General features: G+C 31.7%; 1 protein-coding gene across 3 annotated transcripts in view; it reads right to left on the bottom strand.

Annotated features, from left to right (window-relative positions):
- Positions 1 to 22,272, bottom strand: part of LOC130450717 (metabotropic glutamate receptor) — a 566,010-nt gene that overhangs the window by 64,209 nt on the left and 479,529 nt on the right. The window contains exon 11 of one of the 3 annotated variants that reach the window (XM_056789301.1): positions 9,543 to 9,642. The exons of the other annotated variants lie outside the window; for them this stretch is intronic. Coding sequence (XP_056645279.1) covers positions 9,596 to 9,642 — 47 coding nt within the window. The 3' untranslated portion in view covers positions 9,543 to 9,595. Of the gene's footprint in view, positions 1 to 9,542; positions 9,643 to 22,272 lie in introns of those variants that run through there. 3 annotated transcript variants of the gene reach the window in all.

Raw genomic sequence — 22,272 nt, 5'->3', positions numbered from 1 at the left:
CTAATAAAATACTTCGTTTCTTTTGGCATTCCTCAATTGATAATAGTAGATAAAGGCACCGAGTTTAATAATGAAACACATGAAGAACTCCTAGCTCTTCATAAAATAAAAGTTCATTTTACGACCCCAGGTCACCATGAATCAAGCTCAATAGCCGAAAGATGACACTCCACTTTAATAGAACACTTAAGACTTTTAAGAGAAATTCACCCAAATGAAAATGATTTAATGGATGATGCTATAATTGCCTATAACAATTCGATACAAAGTGCTACAAATTTCACACCTTTCAAACTTACTTTTGGACATACTAACTCTAGAAAACCCTAATAAAATTTTCATGTCTCATTCATTTTATTCAGATTATATTCATTAACACAAAGAAAAACTAGAATATATTTACTAAGACGATCGGGAAAACATAAATAAAAAGAAACAAAAGGTAGTAGAAAAAACGAATATACAAAGTGACTTGAATATAGATTTTCAATTAGGTCAAATATATTCAAACACAACCCAAAGAGTAGAAATAGAAAGGATAAAAGATTTTTAGGACCTTATACTATAACAAAAACTTCAGATAGAAATAGAGTACAAATATCTAGAAAAACATTGAAACGAAATAAAGAAAAAAATGATAAACAAGTAATACACATTGAAGAATGAAAGAATCCGCCTGAAGAGGCATCTGTAGCCTCTTCTGGATCTCTAGAACGAAACCAGACACAACCTTTTACCATAACCTAAATCACAACCCTGGCCTCTTTCGTTTTCATATAGTAACAGTACAAATTGAAAAGAATTACTGGACTTCATATATATTTTCGATATAACAAACATAAATAAAGAATTTCTCACTTCAAAAGAGCAATATAACAATCTATATAAATCATTATCAATCTCCTGAATTTTATAATTTCACTTTTCATTTTCAAAACTTTTATCACCTAACATTATCAATTGAACATAAAATATCCCTTCAATTGAAACAATTATATCTATTTTGGGATAATCGATCAAAAAGACCCTTATTCGACGGATTAGGATCTGCAATAAAATTTATAATCGGAAATTTAGACAACAATGATGCAAAACGCTACGATGAATCTATTACATCTTTACCTAACAATCAAATAATCAAAACAAGTTGAAATCTCTTATTCATAATCAAATAACAAATACCAATTATTCGAATAAATTATTGAAATAAAAAGTTACAGTAACTGTAACTATATTATTTTCGTTTTAGAAATAGCAATAGTCGAGAACTCAGAACTTAATTACTATCATCTCTATTCCTTACCTAACCTACCCCATCAAAAGAATCCCTCAAAACAATTATACCACAAGCTAAGTTTAGCCTTTTGAACGATCATCATCACGCAATTTCACAAGAAAGCTGCAAAGGAACTTCTCGAGAAGATTTCATATGTGAAGATATCCAAAAATTACTACATACCCCTTGTGCAGTACAACTCCTATAATACTCCCAATAAAGAAATGTATGTCAACAAATTCCAGTGAAAATCAGTAACGTGAAAATTCAGAAGAAAGAATGAAAAAATATCAATGGATCGTAATATCTCCAGTGAATACAGTGGCAATACAAAAGTGTGATAAAGTAATTAACAATATCTTGTTCATACTTTGTACTTTGTTGTTACTTATATAAGTGAACAATCCATGCATAGTTTCAATAAACAATATAACATTAAAAACTCTTTCGAGTGTTTCACCAAACTATAAATATGTACAAGTTTCCAAATTACAATTTGTTCAAAAAGAATCAAAAATAATTAATTAACAATTAAAAAAACAATTAAGTAACAGTCAAAGAGTGCTTCAGGAAGACAAATCAAAACTTTCAAAATTAAACTTGGTACCAGTTCATTTTACAAAAATCAGTTTCTACACAATTTCATTATATATTATAGTATTTTTAACCATGATTTTAGTAATCTTTTTAGTACATAGAAATAAACAAAAAAGATTAATGAAGAAGATGAGAAAAAACAAGATACAAGAGATTTCAATAAGTTTTCTATTATTTCAAACTCTGGAGAAACCCCATAGTTTTCTTTTCGGCCGTAAGAGTTAAGAAACGATAAAGGCTGAGTCACAATAAAATAAATGATTAACTCGTATTTTAATAAAATGTATAAAAAAAATTACGTTATATAAAAACTATGTTTGTTTGTAATTTAGTGATAAACGTCTTCATTGTAATTGTTCGTTTTTGAAAAGTATTTTTCGAAGTGACATAATATCATTCGCGTCTTTTCGTAATTATGGACGGAATTTGGATCCATCACAAACCCAAGTTACATGAAGAAAATTCCAGAGCATTCTTTAAAATAAGATTTCATCAACATTTATCAGTATTTATTTTACTATAAAATATGATTATTGGAAACAATTTTGAGTTGAATATAGTTAGTTTGCTTGTGGTATTAATTGTATTCATTCCTTTCGTAAACCGAAAAATATAATTCCCATTTGAAACACTGAGTTTATCGAGATGAATCAATGCCGTAAAATGTCAAGTTTGGTTTGGAATGTATACTACATAATTCATACTAATTGTCTTGAAAAAGGTAAAACAATCAATGACGAATATTAGGAGAACTTACAGTTTTCATTTAAGAAAAAAACGACTGAATTAATTTTATCCCCGAGTTAATATTTGTTGTTTCGAAACCTGAAAAATTGTATCGGTAGGAAGAAATTTAACCTCAACGATTGAATAATCTTGCTAAAACACTCTTATTGGATGACCTTAATAAAAATGATTTTCCGAAAGTAATATTGGAGAAACGTTCGACAAATTCTATAGAGCTAAAATATCAGGAACTTATGGACTCGCTCTATCTGAAAAAGACGTGGTGACGTTCCAGTTTGTATTAATTTCCACCAAGTTATGTTTTTCTACATATCTGAAATTTTCAATAACATGTGTAGCTCTGATATTTCGATTGAGGAAATTTAAATGGAAAATACTTTATTAATATGATAAAAAAAATGGTAGCAGCAAGAAAATATTTTATTATTAAATTCAAAATGGTCATTAGTTTTTCTTCCTTCGCTATTTTTTTGCATTTGATTCAGTAATAGTGAGAGTGCCCTTGATAATTGTTACAGAGTGGTAGACGAGCAATCCTACTTATCTACACTCACAAGTGTAGAGGGGCTTTTTTTGTAATTAGAACAAAATGCATTTACTAGTTTCTGTAGGGTCCGAAAATAAATATATAGTCTCCAATTTACTAATTTTTTCTCATTTGTTTGTAGACTCACATCGTTTTCGTTTTCATGTTAAATTTGCCGCTAACAATCTTTATCAATTCCTATAGATTAATTAATCGCATGTATACTTAGCTGACGGTCAGATCGAACAAGATTATCGACTTTTCGTGGAAATGCGATCCGAACTTGAATCATCCATTGAGACATTTCTCTGAGGATATTTTCACATCATTGATTTGGATGAGGGTTCCTTTAAACTCAAAATATGCAAAAGGCTTTTAGTGCCATATCGTCGCCCCATTTGAAAGTTACATTATTATATAAAAATCGTAAGTAATCTTTTTCATATTTTTGTTAGGTTAATATATTCTAGTTTTCAATGCTTTTTAAGATAACGTTGTGTAAATTTGAATTGTAAATTCTTTCAGACATATTTGATATAATCGCTACGTTCTCATTGACAATTTTTTCAAAAATACGAATTCGTTGAGAAAAGAAATGTATAAATTATTTGTCACCAATTCTTTATTAACTTAATAAGCAAGAATGAATTTTTACGGAAACATTATTAACTCATTAACGTTATTACAATGTAGGTATTTTTTACATAAAATTAAACAGCTAAAGAAGAGAAATGTAATTGTGGAGCAAAGTCTTGGAAAAAAGGGTTTGGCTGAGCTTTAGGCTGTAATAAAATATCAGGTACTCATTTGGTATTGTTAAGTCTTCACAAATTTCTTTTAAATTTTTTATTTTAGTTCTGTAATAGTCAATTCCTTATTATTCGCTCCGAGTGTGACTGCAGCGCCACAGTGAATATGAACTACGGGAGGCTGTCAGAGCATGTTTTATTACGTTTTTCAATAGTAAACAGAAAAATTTTGGAAAAAAAGTATGATAAATAGTAATAATAAATAAATGTGACAATTTAATACTTACTACAATTTTATAATTATCTTGAGAAGCCAAAAACACAAGTATGTATAATGATAAAATATATAACAGAATGCAGCAAACATATATGAGGTTAAGTTGCTTTAAACTGTTTTTTCAATGGGATAAGGAAATATTTGCTTAATTAATTGATTTTTTCATTATTTTTAGTTAAACCAAAGAAATGGATATTATTATAAAAACAGGATTTCAGCTATCAAATAAAATTTCAACCAGAAACTATGACCAAGGGTAAAAATGTTGTTCTTGCTGGACATGTGAGAGAAACTGAGGAACATCGACGAAACTTTGACAGGTTTTTAATAAAGTCTCTGATAATTTAGATACTAGTAACAAAGAAGATGAAAGTACATCTGAAAAACGAAGCTATACTGGAAATGATCTTGCAAATATTTTAATATAATAATTTATTTTCTATGATGTATAATGGTGTAAAAGTCAATACAGTATTTTTATAATTAGTTACTGAAAAAACAATATTTATTAAGTGACTAAAAACTAAAAAGTGTTATTTTGTGTTACAATAATGTCTATTTAAAAGAATTTTATTATTCGTTACTAATTTGTTAGTTATCAACAAGTTTAAAAGAATATAACTGTTTATTACAATAAGTTTAATTATTAATTTTATTAAAAGCGTACAATAAATTTAAAATTTCTTACAAATTTTCGTTTGTATTATCACAAGTACTTAATGGACAATTTTCATGAGTAATAAAATAGTTTTCATCCCTCATTTTCAGGATCTTTTTTATCAGAAATAATTGGAGGCTGTAAATTTACCAAAACACAACAAATATGCAAAATATCGTCAATGCAGTGCAACATATGTTGTGGAATTTTATGCAATATATGATAAGTCCTTAACCGCATAATTCTTTTAACGTGAATCCTAACCCTTGCAACACTGTATGTCTGTTGAAAATTCACTTTTCTTCTCTAGAAAAGGTGGCATAACCATTTGCACTTTCTTCCCACTTGCGTCAATCACTGTTCTAATTTCTGGAAAACCTTTGTCAGCCAACACTTGTAGGAATATCTATTCGAAATTCAGTGCATTCAATTATGACCCTGGTATTATTATAATCAGGTAGAAAACAATCAGGCATAGTTTCTTGCACTGCGTCAATATCTGGCCAAAATACTAAATTTCTTATCGCACTAGCAAGATGTTGTAAGATCTCAAAAAAAATTGTTGAAATTGTTGTTCTGTGAACACTAAATAATACACCGAGTGCCGAAAATGTTAATCCAGTTTTAATTTTCATTAAAAATATTAATAGTCGGTCTTTTTCGATACAATGTACTTTCGTGACGTTGGTGTACATATTCTATTCAATAAAAAATCAAAATTAGGGAATTAGGGATCCTTTGTGATCGATGCGAATCCATTGAAGAGTTTATTATCCCTTTGACTTTCCTAATCAGCAAAAGTTTTTTGATCAGTACCACATTCTTTATTAACAAATTTTTTATTACTAATATGTATTTTTATCGGCCTAGTATCATTAACTATTTCTGTCTGAGTTTCAACATGACAGAAATCATGTGTAACATACCGAGTGCAAATAAACGTTTGAGGATTGAGATCAGAATTTGAATAAAAATCAACTTGACACTCTTGGTCAACTTTTAAAGACACAATCAGAGGATTATCATATTCATTTATCATTTCTTCTAATACAGTGAGCTCGAAACTTGATTTTGAAGGTGATGTTATTTTCATCCGCCGATTCAATAAACGCTTGTATTTGTATCTGAAATTATTATTATGTTATAAATATTGATCTAGTTTTACTATATCATTTTTACCTGTTCACGGCAGAAGATTCATTTATTTTGCGAGACCTGTAAATTGGAGGAAATATTGTTGGAATGTAGCTAGGACTCAACTCCTCATCTGATTTTTTACCTCCAATAAAATGATCACTACAAATATAATCATATGCCTTGGGAATCCACGGTGATCTATCAACGTTAAAAATTATATTTTTTATTAATTTTATTACAGTATTAATTTAACTTTTGGCAAAATAAAAAAATTTTCACTGTAATTAATTTTTCTTTTAATCATTACATTTTTATAATATTAAAATTTATTCATTTATAAATTTTAGTTTTACTTTTTTATAACAGAATTCTAGAAAAATGATTGACTTCTACTAAACTTAACAATTTTACAAAGATCTACAATACTTCGAATTATTATTTTTGTTAACAATAAGGTTATGATACTACTTACTTAAACCTTTTAATTGCAGCTATCCATCGATTCCGTTGATTTATTTTTCATGTAGCGGTTGGAAATTTATAAAATTTGCACTTACTCTTTCTGCTAGTATTTTTACAATTCACTACACAACAACTCTGGTGACCCATTTTTATTTAATTTATTATAATTAAAACAAACAAAAAATTTTAACGTGGATTTGTTTATAATTTCGGTTATAGTAGCCTCCCGTAATGCTCAAAGTGACCACTGCGAACGCTTCAGTCGATTTAATTTCCCCTACCATGCCTTCCCTCACAGCGAATAAGGGCTCTTTAGCGACAATAATTCTCCACTATATCGTCCCCTGCTTCTTCAATATTATTTTCAACTTAATTATTAAAGTCGACTTTTGATGAGTGTATCTTATCATAATACAGTTAACAAACACATCCATGAAATTTGAAATGAAATATTTCTGAAAATGACATAAAAGTCGTAAAAGTTTTCACTACAAATGGGGTTGGATGTCGCTTTGTATTGGTGGTGCCCTCTCTTTAGGTATGTACATTGGAGTATGTTTTGATCTCTTTTCTTTATTAGAGTGTATGGAATTGCATTGTATTTCTGTATAGACTGTTTTAAAAAATTTGTGATCTACTGTTTGTAAAATTGAGTGTATCATCAAAAGGTATGAACACATGACAGCAAAAATGGAATTATTTTGTTGTCTTTCACAGCCATCTAACTTCATGCAAACAGCAGTTACGTTTCTTTAGGATAAAATGTAATTATAAATACAGGAAGCGACTTATTTCATAAGCAGCATTTTTGATGTTGATTACCTAAATTGTAAATTGATAGCTCCTTAAATATGTGGATTTGGGCATTGGGTACTTCACTCAAAATGCAATCATATCTACATATGCGAAAATCAACTAATTCGCACATTCGTGATTTTTAACTATGGAGCCACAATATAGCATCGTCATAGAGGAGGATGACAGCTTCACTCAACATACTCAGCCCTTTGCGTCAAATGGCTTCGCTTCATATTGAACAATTGATACAATGATGAACTGTGTTGATGGTTTGACTCCATTCCATATAGAATAACAACACATGAATCGAATATTTTAAGTGTCATAACTTCACCGGTAGATGGTGTAACTTAAAATTTCTAAGTCTTTGGTGATCTAGGTATTCAAAAAGTAGGTTTTTTGAATACGATAAACGCAAGCTTCGTCTCCCGTAACAGTGGGATCGATGAAGTATTAGTCGTTAGGATGACAACTGGGAAGAAATGTGAGACCGCAAATCAATCGTGTGGCTTATAAGATAACTTACATAGAACTTAGCGAGCGCATAGTGTGTATGTGAGATACGAGCAGATTCTTTGCTCTAGTTACTGAATAGCTGCGCATAAGTTGTAACATAAGTAGTAACATCTCACTCTATTCTGAAGAAATAAAATACCTTTCAAGTGCTGCGACTTGTAGCATTCTTTTGACTATAACTCGTAAATAAGGGCTTTCATATCTCCATTAAAGCAGGATGGAAGATGAGTGAATGTACACTTATCAGTGAATGTGATTTCTTAATTAGAGATGGCCTTCCTTAATATTCCCCCACATAATCTATGAATTGTATCTTTTCAAACATTAGTTTGTCTCTACTTCAACAACATAAATAATTGGCGCTTATTGGATGACATAGCGCGTAGGATGGTATCTTTTGTTGTTTGATGGGGGTTTAATCTTTCACAAAGGCATCTTTCAGTGCCGTCGATTTGGAAACTAACCAGATGTTCAATAAGTTGGCACCATTCAGTTCTTCGTTATAGTTTTTTGGTTTTTTTAGTGGTACTACGTCTCTTTTAACGGGTGTACCTTTCGTCGAATGATTGTTGAAAGTGTACTGGAGCTCTTAACCATGAATTTGAGACATGGGCATTTCAAGCTGGGTTATTAAAAGACTGTAAATGAGACATGGGCCTCCCACCTTTATTTTAAATAGAATGTAGAGGGCGAAGAGTGGTGCGAACTTGGTATTTAGGCACCAAAGCGAGTGCACAAATCTAGGAAGGAGGTAAAAAAGGAATTATTTTTATTGGCATGAAAAAGTTTTTTTTGTCTATTACCTTCTCATTCGTAAACAATAAACGCAATATATTTTGGATCAATTGGATGTGATAATTCATAAAAAAATATCAATGTATGAACTGCTACAACATACGCCCTATTCGTCAGATTGGGCTTACTTGCTCCAACATCTAGCTGATCTAACATCTCGAAAAATTCATACATGGAAATCAATTTTCACAAAAGGAATAGATAGGACCGTAGGAATGTTTTTCAGATCTTCACTTCTGGGATGGAATCAATCAATTAGAACAACACTTGAATAAGGACATTAAAGTTTTATGGGTAGAATATTGGATAATTGAATCTATTTAAAACTATAAAATCGTGTTTACTCCCTAGCGGTAGCTATTGCTATTATGTTTGAACGCATCAATACTTTCATTCTATTATATTTATAAAATAATGACCCTATAAAATCGTATCTATGGTAATGATAACATAACTAATTAATATTTTACAAACCTCACCTAAATGTGTCCGTAAATTGTTTCAGTGAAATCGGATCTATTTAACTTTGAATTTTGGATCTTCATTTTATATTAGGGATGTCACAATACCAAAATTCTTGTTTTCATCATTCAATTTGTTTTAGTCCGAATATATCTGTCTATAAAGGACAGATGTGAATTTAGAGACACCCTGTATAAGATATATCATTATTTCTAAAAATCGAATATCTCTTTTCCAAGGGAAAAGTGGAAAGTCTATCCTTATTATCAAAAACAACAAAGTCATAGGTTATCATCAATATGTTCTCGAATACCAAGAAAATAACTTCAGTAAGTACTTTCTGTTAGATATGAGCTTTTAATTTTCAAGGGTGACTCCTCGAGTCTCTGTAGAGACCGTGGAAGATCAAATAATCTTATTGTCAGGATCGTGACAAAACCAAACGGATCTAACAAAATTTATAGACAAAGATCTTGTTACTGGAAGAATCAAAATCATTTTATCACATACATTATATTTTATTTCTTGTATAAATATCCCCAATTTATTTGAAGTTGTGTAAATTCTTGTTGATGAATGAGAGTAGCATATTCTTTCAATCGGTGTTAAAGATGCTTACATCGATACATCGATTCTCTAAAACTAAAAGGGAAAAATTCGTCAGTATGAGTGAAATACACATTATATGGTATGATAACATTCTCAATATTCTAGAATTGATTATAACAGAAATAAGAGAGCTAGTTCAACAGATTGATTATTAATATCCTAACTGAATCTGATTTTTTGATGTGGTTAAATCGAACATTCATGAACACCTACTGAAAAAATATTCTCAATGACATCAGAACTATTGCACCCAGATAAAATAATTTAGCCACCTTTAGGTTTCCATAAGGTGCAAGTCTTACATCAGGAATTGAATAATAACATTTGCAAGAAATTTTTTTAATATGTCATAATCTGTGGATCAGGGCAAATAGAACGAATTCCTCCCCATCTTATACCACATATGCTCGATTGTATTTGATTCTTGTTAACAGGGGGGCGACAAGAAAACATTGAATAGTTAGTTAGAGGAGGAGGAATTTGAGCATTAGATTACTGAAAATGGAACTTGGGGACGCTCATTTAAAAAAAGCAGTACATGATTTGATCAAAATAAAATCCAGCCGTTAAACTACCTCGAATAAACACATGTGATGACGGCATCTTACCCTTATATGATACTAAACATATATTACACTATTTTGCCTCTTACCTCTTTAATTCTTTACACCAGCCCAAACGCCGATGACAGTTATTTGTCAAAGCTAGGACTAATTGTGAGTAGTGATAAATGATCGATTGCGATGAGATAATATATAGGTATCTACCACCTCCTTGAGCAATGGTTCAGTAACTTGAGGCGTAATAACAAAACGGTCTCGCAGAGCTAGTGTCTGAAGCTTATTGCGGGCTATTTGGCGATAGGATAAGACAACATCCGATGGGACACAATTCTACTCCTATCAAAATAGCTAGTTATAATTTTAGCATTTCCAAATAAAAACACAAATCGTCGAACTCTCAGTAACAATATATGTATCAATCGGCGTTAGTAAATAGTTTTTTTTTGAACAATGAAAGAAGAAAACTTTTTTCTGAAAACAAGGGTGCAGATCATATTATATTCTCATTGTTTTCAAAGCGTACTTTAAACATGGTCATGATGACGCTAAAAAATTCATCTAAGATTTCCAATTGTTCCTTGAAACAGCAATATATCTGAATGTCTGCCAAGAGAGACACCGTTTCATCCATTTCTTAACTCATTAGATATTTTATTTTAGTTTATTTCCTGTCCTCGCTGGTTTATGTCGGAAAAGTAAAATGTTTCTCTAGTGATATTTGCTATTTCTCATAAACATTGATTTTACAGAACTACGTATAATTTGATACGGGGGCGTATTCTTTTAAAATAAAGCAGATCTTGTTGGAACAAATAACTCGAGGTTTTATAAACTTGCTGCTTAAAAAATTGCCCACATAGAGATAATTTTTCACTGCCCGTTATCCTGATGAGAAATACCCTTACAAAGTGAAAACAAAATAATATTAACTGAGATTTTTGATAGAAGAAAAATTAATTACAATTACAGACAGATGATAGGCTTTCCTGAAATTTATAAAAGATTTACAGAATCAGTCTCTTACTCTATAGTTAAAAATCTTCAATAGAAGCTAAGAATTTTATTCTATAAATAAGCTATGTTAAAAATCGAACAAGATTAACACATTTATGTAAAGTATAAAAGTTTCGTTTAATAGGCACTAACGCCTATAAATTACGATGGACATACAACCAGAGAGAAAATGGATCTAAAGAAAAAAAAGCTGCTGCGTACAATCTAAGAAACGATGAAATTTATGCGTAAAGTTTTTAAATAAATAGCGTAGGGCTTCTGACTTGCTAGTATTTTCCAGCACTTATAATTTGATGTAAATATGCCGTTCGGTTTCTCTAAGATGAAGTTTGGTTCCCTCAAATATTTCATATTCAAATGACATCACTCTTTTGATGCTCTTCAAATGCGAAGCGTTATTAGGAGATAAAGTATAATATCCAAGTCGAATCAAAATAAATCACAATTTATTTATGTTTAGTGCACGTTATCCTGTAATTTGAGATAATTTCTGAAATATATGTCGCTTTGTTTTTTATCAAGAGAGAGAAAGAGAAAATCATCATTTTCATACTTTTTATTTCTACAACTATTTTATATAGTGTGAGTTGTGTTGTAAAAAATTACATGGAATATATGAAATATGCTCACTCGAAAACCTGAACGAGAACAACACTGTTGCTGCATCATCTTCTAAAATTAGAGCTATTGAGCCACCAATATCCAGTAAACATATGTTAAATTATTCATGAGAAGAATTTCTGATCTAAATAGAGTTCTATATATTGCGATTTTTCCTTGGGAGCTTGGAGGCACGTACCGGCGACGAATCGACCGATATCGTGTAGCTACTGTGGACCAAAATTATATGTAGCCAGTTATGTTTTCAGTTACCAACGGGTTCCAGCGTGATCATCATCTGATATGTAACTAGATTGTCACTTGATATTTAGGTACGGTGCTAAGTGGAGCTGTGTCTGATACAGTCGCTACAATACATGCAGTTGACATCTTGATTATTCTTGGAATCAAAGTGCCTTTGAATATTAAATACGTAGTGCAGTTCACGAGCTCTTGGCCTCATATAATAAATAGAGTCCTTTCGTAAAAATCTTTATATACGTATCAGTTACAAGCTTTACACAAAGTTTCAACTTGTTGGCTCGATCTACTTTATTTTAGTACAGTTCAAACGAGCCCTCAGTCAAGAAAAATGTCTTAAATTGAGTCTGGCAATGTTATGAAATTTTCCAATTAAGGAGGAGTAACACCAATCAAAAACAATATGGAGGCTGTTTACGTTAACTTGTTTCCATCATTTCAACAATGAAAAATTGGTTTAACCTGTTGAAGACAAGAATCATTAGAAGATGACCCACGTGTGAGAGGTCCTGTGACGGTGACTACACCAGAAAACATTAATTTCGTGAAAGAAATTATTCTAAATAACCGGCGCTTATAAACATCCGATCAATAACGGATACTGAATTTATGGTCTTTTACTATCATCTATATCCAAAGAAGATTCCATGGAGTGGCATCGGAAAGTCTGTGTAAAAAAGCAAAGGTCACGAGAAGCACAAAAAAAGTGATGACTATAATATTTTGAGACTAGTGTATTCTTTTGATTGACTTTGAGGAATCAAATACAACCGTGAACGCGACATATTACCCTGTCTTAGAAAGGCAGTGGCGTGAAAAAATTTCAAATTTCACTGCTAATGTACTATAATGTGGCTTCGCAAAGATATCAAAGATATATATATATATATATATATATATATATATATATATATATATATATATATATATATATATATATATATATATATTATATGTTGTTTCCAGCAAGTTTAGGAGTAACTGATTTAAACTGATATAAATATATGGAATAGAAATGTTAGAAATGATTATGTCAGTGTCAGATGTATTATAAAAAATTCGTTTTAAAATATATGGAGGATATGAGTTTAAATAAAGAAGTTTGTGAAGTATTCTAGTATTTTTTTCATGAAAAATTAGATCTGTTTGATTAAATTAGTTTTATTGTTACGTGGGTGATATGAATGATGATTGATATATCTTCCAGAACTTATTGGTTTCCTATACCAGTCAATTAAAATTTAATTATTTTCGTTTCTTATAAATTTAGTATAAAGAAAAGGTAATGATTTGTCAGTATTCTCTTTTTTCTATAGTAAGTTGTATATAAGGATCGAAACTATTGAAGTAAAATAATAAATTATCAATTTCATAATATGGAAGGGATAAAATTATATTACGTACATACTTTTTAATGAAGAATAATTTGAAGGGTAAAACAGATACATATTACAAAGTCCAATACATAATCTAATATAGGGAATATTGGTGTTCCAAAAATTTGATGGTAATTTTTATTATTATAAGGGAAATATTTTTTGTTAAAAATGGATTATATTAATTCTAATAGAATTTCTCTATTAAGTTTGTAATTTTTACTTATATGGCTCCATTTATATTGTAGAGATATACGACATATATTTAAGTGTACATTACTAAATAGGGATATTACATCCAATCCTAAAAATACATTATTCGGTGGAAATATCATATTATTAAAAGTTTCTGTGATTTTAAACGAGTTTGTTATATAATAATCATTGTGGTAATCATAAGATTTAGTCCAAATTTCAGTTAACCAATTTGTAACGGGTTCGATGGAAGTGTTAATTGATGCTACAATGTGCCTAGCAGATAGAGAAGATTTATGAATTTTTGGTAAACAGTAGACAATTTGTTTTATGTTAAAACCTTTTTTTATTAATTTGTAACAATTATTAGTTGTTTTTAGAGTTGGATCATTATTAAGTTCTTTGTATGATGTATTATTGTAAATAAGTTCTTTGGATAAATCTAAATACTGTTGTTTATCCATAATGACTGTGACATTAACTTTGTCAGATGGTACGACTATTAAACTTGGATTTTTGGTTTTATGTAATACTTCTCTAAAAACAGATTGTTTTGATTCATGAATGTGGTTAGTTGAAATATTAGTTGCTTTAGCTATAACGACATTGCTTTCTTGTTCATTTTGTATGGAAGGGGATATGTAATCAATTTTGGCTAACATAGTTTTGATTGAAATATCTTTAGTAATTATAGATTCGATACTGAATTTAGGTCCTAACGATAGAAACAGTAAAATATCCTTAGGTATCTCTCCCTCTTTGTTTTTATTTTTATGAATTAATTTATTATAAATAACTTGTTGTCTGCTCGAAAAAATTTCAGAAGTGGATTAATTTGTTTGAATATTGATTTCTGATTACAAACAACTTCATTATTTAAAAGCTCATCTAACCTATGAAAATTCAACGTCATTCTTAATCTAACCAATTAAACATTAATAAAAATTCCAATAGTAACCAGAATCAATATTTCAATACTTATATTGTATTTGACAACATAAGGATTCGAAAACTCGGTAAATATATATTTAGGTTAGTCCACTTTGGTGTTTCGTTGCCACGTTCCCAATAATTTGCATTAATATATCAGAAGGTCTAAGAAATAAGAAATTGAATTGAAAATTGAATATATATATATATATATATATATATATATATATATATATATATATCTGGACCCCGTCAAACTAAACTCAACAGTGGCGATGAAATAAAAGAACATCTATTTTAACATGGAAGCTTTAGTCACGTTCTGAAAAGTGTGTGAAAATAAAGGAAAGATATATTGAAAAGTAATCACAGTTTCTTTATTGACTACCTTTTTTTCTATGTTAAGCTGGGATATCATGGACGGCCCTACGTACTTCAGTTTTTATTGGAGTCTATATATTATCATTGCTTTGGACAGATATTTTTATAGGCTTAATATTGACGATATTCTTCGTTTTACAAGATAATTTATTTACTTTGGTGATAGAATCGATTCCAATTTTCTGACTTTTCTTCAGTTTTTTCAAAGCATATGACATTGTATTCTGTATCCATCAACGAAAGATATATGTAGTATTTTATTACTAAATAGGAAACTCTGCCAACCCAATAATAAGAATACTGTATACTATACTGTAATACAAAAGCATTGTAAATATTGCTCTGAGACCGGTCTCTCACAATAACAAGATTCTCTTCGTGTTTTTTATGATCTCAACTACATTTTTTCTGCTCTTTTTTCAAAATATTGTTTCAATCTACATGATATGAGCATAGAGCGCGAACTTATAATTTGTTATATTGATCTCCATTCTAGTTATTGCAAAGTTGAACTGTATATAGAATATAACAATTTTCTTTTTAATACGTTTCCATGAGACGCATCCAGTCTGCAAACCAACCAATTTTATATGAAAGTTGCAGATTTTTTTTTATATTTCCTGTTTAAGACTTATTTCAGAGTTAACAGAGTTACTCTTTAAATAATAATATGGAAATCATAATTTATAGTATAACAAAATTGAACGAAATTACTAGCTTCGTCAATGATGTAGAGAAATTGTGTACAAATTTGTTCAACTTTTACGTATCCTATATCGCATGAAATGACTAAAAAGCGAGGATTATAGAAACGATTTTAAATATATATGTATATAAAACCGTGGTTAAAACAATGACTTGGTTCAGCTATTTGAATTCAAACAATTTGCGGTTTATGTAGAATACCATGGAATATATGGGAATGAAAAGAATTGATGCGTTTTTTAAGGGAACAGAACTTCTGTATGAGACATGGAAATAACAATATGTTCTAGAATTTGATAAAAATATTATCAAATTAATACAATGTGGAAAGAAGATTACAAAGTTAATACTCCTATAAAAAATATCTGTGTTTTACGGTGAAGAATATGAGTCAGTTCAGCCCACCTTTTTGCTTATATTACCAAGGGAAATTTTGTGAGAATATCATAGACGATTCATTGATTCGTCTAGAGAACTAGAGAATATTGTAGGTAATTATGGAGCGTTCTCCTACCAATATAGTTGATGGTTAAAACTGCCAAAAAAATCTTAATTTGCTTACTAAATGTTAATTATAACTCAATTACCATCAAGGTAGACACAAATAAAAGAATTTGTGTAAGTGTACTTCCTTAATACGCCAGATGTCAACTATGACTATAAGCTGATAATTGCAGATTTCTTCAACGGAATCGTGGCCTGATTACGCCTAGTCGATACTCTAATCTACTTAAACTAAACCATATAAATGCTAAAGAAATACAGGAAAATATGGTGACAGAATCCATCACCCGCTCATGAGTCTCTCATCTAATGTCAGTCTATAAAAAGAAGGACAGTTATCCTTTGGCTCGAACCAACTATGACTTGGAATATCGGTAGTGAGGTATTTTTTTAAACCAAGGCGCGCACTGAAATGGTGTGGTAGTGGTGAGGTATTGGAATGGTACGTGACATAGCGATGGTGAACATTTGGCGTGGTGATGGAATAGCGGCGAAGTGGTATGAAAGTGATTTAATGCGCACTGCAGTGGCAAACAACGTATGGTGTTACCGATTTATCAGTTCTGTCCAGAATGTCCTCAGAGTATAAGTATAAGTAAATAAGAAAAACATTACATTACATTGGTGTTGGGTGTAGGGTATTGCAAATAAATAGTGATATAAATATGGTCAAGAGACTAAGTTACCTGAAAGTGATGGAACTGAAAGCCGAACTGGAGAATCGCCAGTTGGAAAGTCTGATAAGAAGAGTGAAATAGTAGAAAGTCTTTCACCTTGATCTCGTCGATTTCTTTTAAAATAGACTAGAAGATTCCGACCATGAAAGACGATATTTCAACTTTATAGAACGATATCTCTGCTAATATGGACGAGAGGATTTCTACGGATATTTTGTCATTGAAAACAGATATGGTCGCTGATATGGAAAATAAAATGTCATCTCTTAAATTGGATATCGAGAATAAGATGACAACTATGAATGAGAAGATACAATCCGATATAAAGAATAAAATGAACACGATAAATGAGAAGATACAATCTGATATCAAGAATCTGAAGAATAAAATGACCACGATTGAAGCGAAAATCAAGAAGTTAGGAAGGAAGATTGAAAATTCGAGAACAGAAGATATTTTACTAGAAGGAAAGTAGATCGAACGAATCAAATTCTGCAATACACAAGAAGTATTCAAGACCGAAGACAATAGCAGTTTGAGATAACTTCTGGAGTAAATAATTGGTCCGATAAAGAAAAAGCGGTGAGCGAACAGCTGAAGAAGAGGTTGAACATGCGATATGATTACGAACATCTAAATCACCCATATCAATCGCAGCTAAAGAACCGAATACAGAAACGTGACGAAATTCTGCAAAAGTACGAGGTAGAATTTGCCCGACTTGTCCGAATGAATGAGGAGAGATAAAATCTGCTAGTAGATACTGGAGCAAATGGAACCATCATAAGACCCGATCTGATAAGCTCCAAGAAAAAGCTATTACCAACCAGGATCGCCACATGTAAGAATGCCAACGTTCACGGAGAAACACAAGTCCAACTAGCAATTAGTGCAGAAGAGTTTACACATAAGTTAATCGTGGTTGACATTGAGGAAGATTCTGGGAATGGACGTAATAAATCTTCATGTTTTCCAATTTCATTTGGAAACAGAAACATTTTGGAATTTTTTTCAGTCAGTTAAACAACGTTACCAAGAAAGACAGCTATCCTCTACCTTGAATTGATGATACACTGGACACTTTAGTTGTAAGCAAGCTGTTTTCTACCTTAGACCTGAAGTCTGGATATTGGCAAGTAGAAATGGCCCCAGAAGATAAGAAAAAGACTTCTTTTACTACCAGATCTGGAATATGGCAATTCATCGTTATGTCATTCGGGTTCTGCATTGCGTCTACGACAGTTGACTTATGGAAAACGTCTTGAGAGGGTTGTCCTGGAAAACATGCCTGATTTATTTGGACGACATCGTAGTATTAGGAGAAACACATTTGATGAACATCTAAATAATTTAGAAGACGTATTCAAGCGACTTCATGCTGCTCAGCTCATGCTAAATCCAAAGAAGTGCCAGGTATTCTAATACCGAGTTAACTATATAGGCCATATAGTGAGCAATGAACGAGTGAGTAGCAGTGGATCCAGAGAAATTGTTTCCATACAGCAATGGCCGTAACCAACCGATAAACATCAAATTAGGAGTTTTTTGGACTTACCGAAAATTCATGACACAATTTGGAGATATTGCCAAGCCACTAACTCGACTCACAGAAGAAGCAAGAACTTTCCAATGGGATGAAGACATGTCAAACAGCGTTCGAGACCTTGAAGGGACATTTAACCACGGCGCCGATATTGGAAGATCCATTATTAAAGGGGTAGCGATTGGAGGAGTGCTTTTACAGATCCGAGGAGAGCAAAAATGAGTGCTGGGATACTTCAGTGATGTTCTTTCGAAACCAGAACGGAACTACTGTGTCACAAGAAGAGAACTTCTAGCGTTAGTGAAGTCCGTGGAACACTTTTACCACTATATTTATGAAAGGAAGTTCATTATTCTTGTTTTGATATCTAACATCGAGCCGTAGTCAGCCACCGAAATGCCGACTCCCTGTCAAGACGAATGTACCCAGCAAACTGCCCCCAATGTAACAAAGCCGAATTGAAGGAAACCGTAGTTTCAAGAACTACAGTGGTCAACGAAGAATGGTCACCCACAAGGATCAGAGAAGATCAGGAGAATGATCTTCACCCAATAAAGAATTGGCAATAGAAGGAAGAATATCGGTGACCTACCTGGCAAGAAGTGTTAAGATTTTCACCGACGCTTAAAACATATTGGGCTCAGTGGAGTCCCTTGTGTTAGAAGAGGGCCTTTTAAAAGAATCCTTGAGAACGATGATAGTTCCTATAACAGATAGTCATTCCAAGAACAAGAGTAGCCGAGATACTGAGGAAGTTACACGACAGTTCATCGGGAAGTCACCTGGTAGTGAAGAAAAGCCTTCAGCAAGTTCGTGAAAGAAAGGCACCTATGAAACAGTATAATGTTGGATGCACTTTCGACAGGATTACTTTAGATATCTCTGGACTATTTCCGACGACAGAAAGTGGTGCTGAATACATTCCAGTCGTAATGGATTATTTTATAAAGTGGGTGGAAATTTAGGCGATTCAAAAGGTCACAACAGTGGCAGAAGTATTGGTGTAGAAATTTATCAATCGATACGGTGAGCCCTTAGAAGTCCACAGCGATCAAGGAAAAAACTTAGAGAGCCAGGAAATCTATGACCAGCTGGGAATGAAGAAGTCCAGGACGACCGCATTACATCCACAATCACAATCCACAATCGAGAGAATGAACAAGACCAATGGCAGATATCTGTCCAAAGTAGTTTCCAGCCACCATAGACATTGATAAAAACGATAAGACAAGGAAGCCACAGACAGCGGTTTTAAAGAAGAGGATAAAGTATGGCTACACAACCCGACGAGGAGAAAGGCATTTTCTCCAAAATTACACAAATCATGAGAAGGTCCATAGTTAATCAAGAAAAGGATTAATGATGTCATCTATCGCATAAACAAGATCCTCAATGGAAAGTCCACCAAAATCGACTATCGCTGTTCGAAGGAGACCATGATATACAGGAAGGAGTGAACCATTTGCAAGAATAGCCTGACCCTGCCTTCGAATAATTCATAAGTGCGTACGGAGGTACCGGCAAAGCTAGATATGGAGTCATTACAGAACAACAAGAAGATTTGTTCACTCTGCCACAAAATTATTCGCTAGTCTGCCACATACCTATGCGTATCAAGAACGTATGAGGGTTGGCAACTGTCTTCCGGAAGAAGTTAGGTTAATTAGAGAAACATTAAGATCAGATCCCAGCCTCTACAAGACGCTGAAAATCAAACACAATTCGCGGTATATCTTCTACCTGATAATCAGAAATTAATTTGCAAATCGAACTTCGTACCGTGATGTGTGGGAAATGCCATGTGTTGGAAGCCAACGTGAAGAAACTGGCTATGACCAAGGTAGCGAGTAACTAGTTGGATTGGAGAGTCGTCAGGAACATATTAGAGATGATATTCCAGGATACCGGGGCTCACATATTTATTTGCAGCTATATACTCCGTCATCAGTGCCCTTTAAAGACGGTGCCCTGGTATTTTCATATGACCGGAAAGTAGAGGAATGGGTCCAGTTGCCGATTTAAACATCCAGTTTTGGCTATATATGAGTTCAAGGAGGAACTTCCATCTCAGAAGGGGGTAATTTAACGGAAGCCGAATTTGTTTGAGGTTTGTTTTTATATATGTTTTTATAATAGCAGGCGGTTTTTTAACATTGTTTATTCAACTAATTTCTAGAAAGGTCTTCTTATTTATTTGTTTTGTTTCTTTTTTTCTATTTCTAAGAGCTTTGTTTTGGGTATATAAACGAGTTTGTTTAGTGAAGTTAGTTTAGTTTATAATAAGTTATCGTAGTGTGCAGAACGAAAAAGAAGAGTAACCAGTGAATTTGAATAAATTAGAAAAATAGGGATAAGATAATTATTCACCCCACCCATACAAAAAGTATAAATAAATAAGAAGAGCATTACGATAATATACGGAGCTTTGCACATTTTGTTTTACCAACGTCACTAGTCTATTCTATTTATTATTTTCATTGCAACATTGCGTAAATTTAGTTATATACTCAAATTTACACCATTTTAATAAATACGGTTGTATAACTTGTTATTTTTATACTGGTTTCCTCCATTATTCATACAAATTCCATTCCAACAAATTTTATACGAGATTTGAAGATTTCTATGTCTTTTTTTCTTAAATTTCCTCATTCGCAATTATCCAGGGATTTTTATTCCATAGAAAGCAGACCTTTAGACTTTACAGTTAATATAGTTGCATTCTTCAAATTAAAAAAATGTCACAATTGGCTATGTCAGTTATGTTGATTTTGAACAAATTAATTTGAAATTGGTCACCTCGTCCCTAAATCACGTAAAATGAGCAACTTTAGATGATTAAACAAACGATTTTGAATTTAAATGTAAATCATATATAAACCGTACAAAATTGAGTTTGCTGAAACTTTTTAATTCGAAGAATTTGTGGTTGATTTAAAAGACGATAAAAAAAAGCATATAGGAATGAAAACAATAATTGTGCTTTTCACGGAACACTATTTTCAATACGACGTACAGAAATGGAACAAAATGTTTCAAAATTTGATAATCTCATAAAATCAATGAAATGTGAGATGTGGACAATAAAATAAGGGCATGAATATAATAAACGAGGCGGAGCAGATTAGACTATTCTCATATACACAACTTATCTGGTGAATTACCCCTCTCTGTAGTTGCGAGACATTAAGATTCATGGAAGTCATGTTCTTCGTAGAAGACTCAATATATATATATACATATATATATATTTAACGATTGGTTGAAATTGAAAGAGATAAATTAGCTAGAATGTAGCGTCAACATACGTCACATTAAACCATTAAATTAAAATTCACCTTTCTATATTTATTGGCTCATTTTATATATTTACAAATATGCAAAGCACACTTATTTTTGATAGGCTGATTTTCAAATAAATCATGCCAACCCTCTAGTAGGGGCGAATACAACTTCTAAAAGTGGGTTTAACTGATGCCTCATCGTACCATTACTTACCATTTTTTTCAAAAATACCACGTACTTGATCAAAAATATGGTTCAAACAAAGCAATATAAGGGATCGAAAAACTTTTGTGGTATTATTTCAATGAATTAATATAAATTAAACTAAGTAGTGAATTTTTCAAGTATTTTTTTTTTCAGATCTCGAATAAATTATGAACGAGTATAATAAGCATAATAAGTTAATCTCGATACAACGTTATTGAGGAAATAGTTTTACGGGTAACCCAAGGGATGGTTATTTATAAGTTTTTTCAATGGTGTTCATACTTCAACAAAAATCTGAGATCTCATTTATGGACGATCTGGAAAATCATGATATTAATAATTAATACCTTAAATTAGTTTTATGAATCTGATTCATGAAGAGAAAAATCGTTGTTTTTGAACGAAAAAGACCAATAGGTTCC

This window comes from Diorhabda sublineata, chromosome X (assembly GCF_026230105.1).
Source record: "Diorhabda sublineata isolate icDioSubl1.1 chromosome X, icDioSubl1.1, whole genome shotgun sequence".
Classification (NCBI taxonomy): Eukaryota; Metazoa; Arthropoda; class Insecta; order Coleoptera; family Chrysomelidae; genus Diorhabda; species Diorhabda sublineata.
This window is presented reverse-complemented; position numbering and strand designations above follow the sequence as displayed.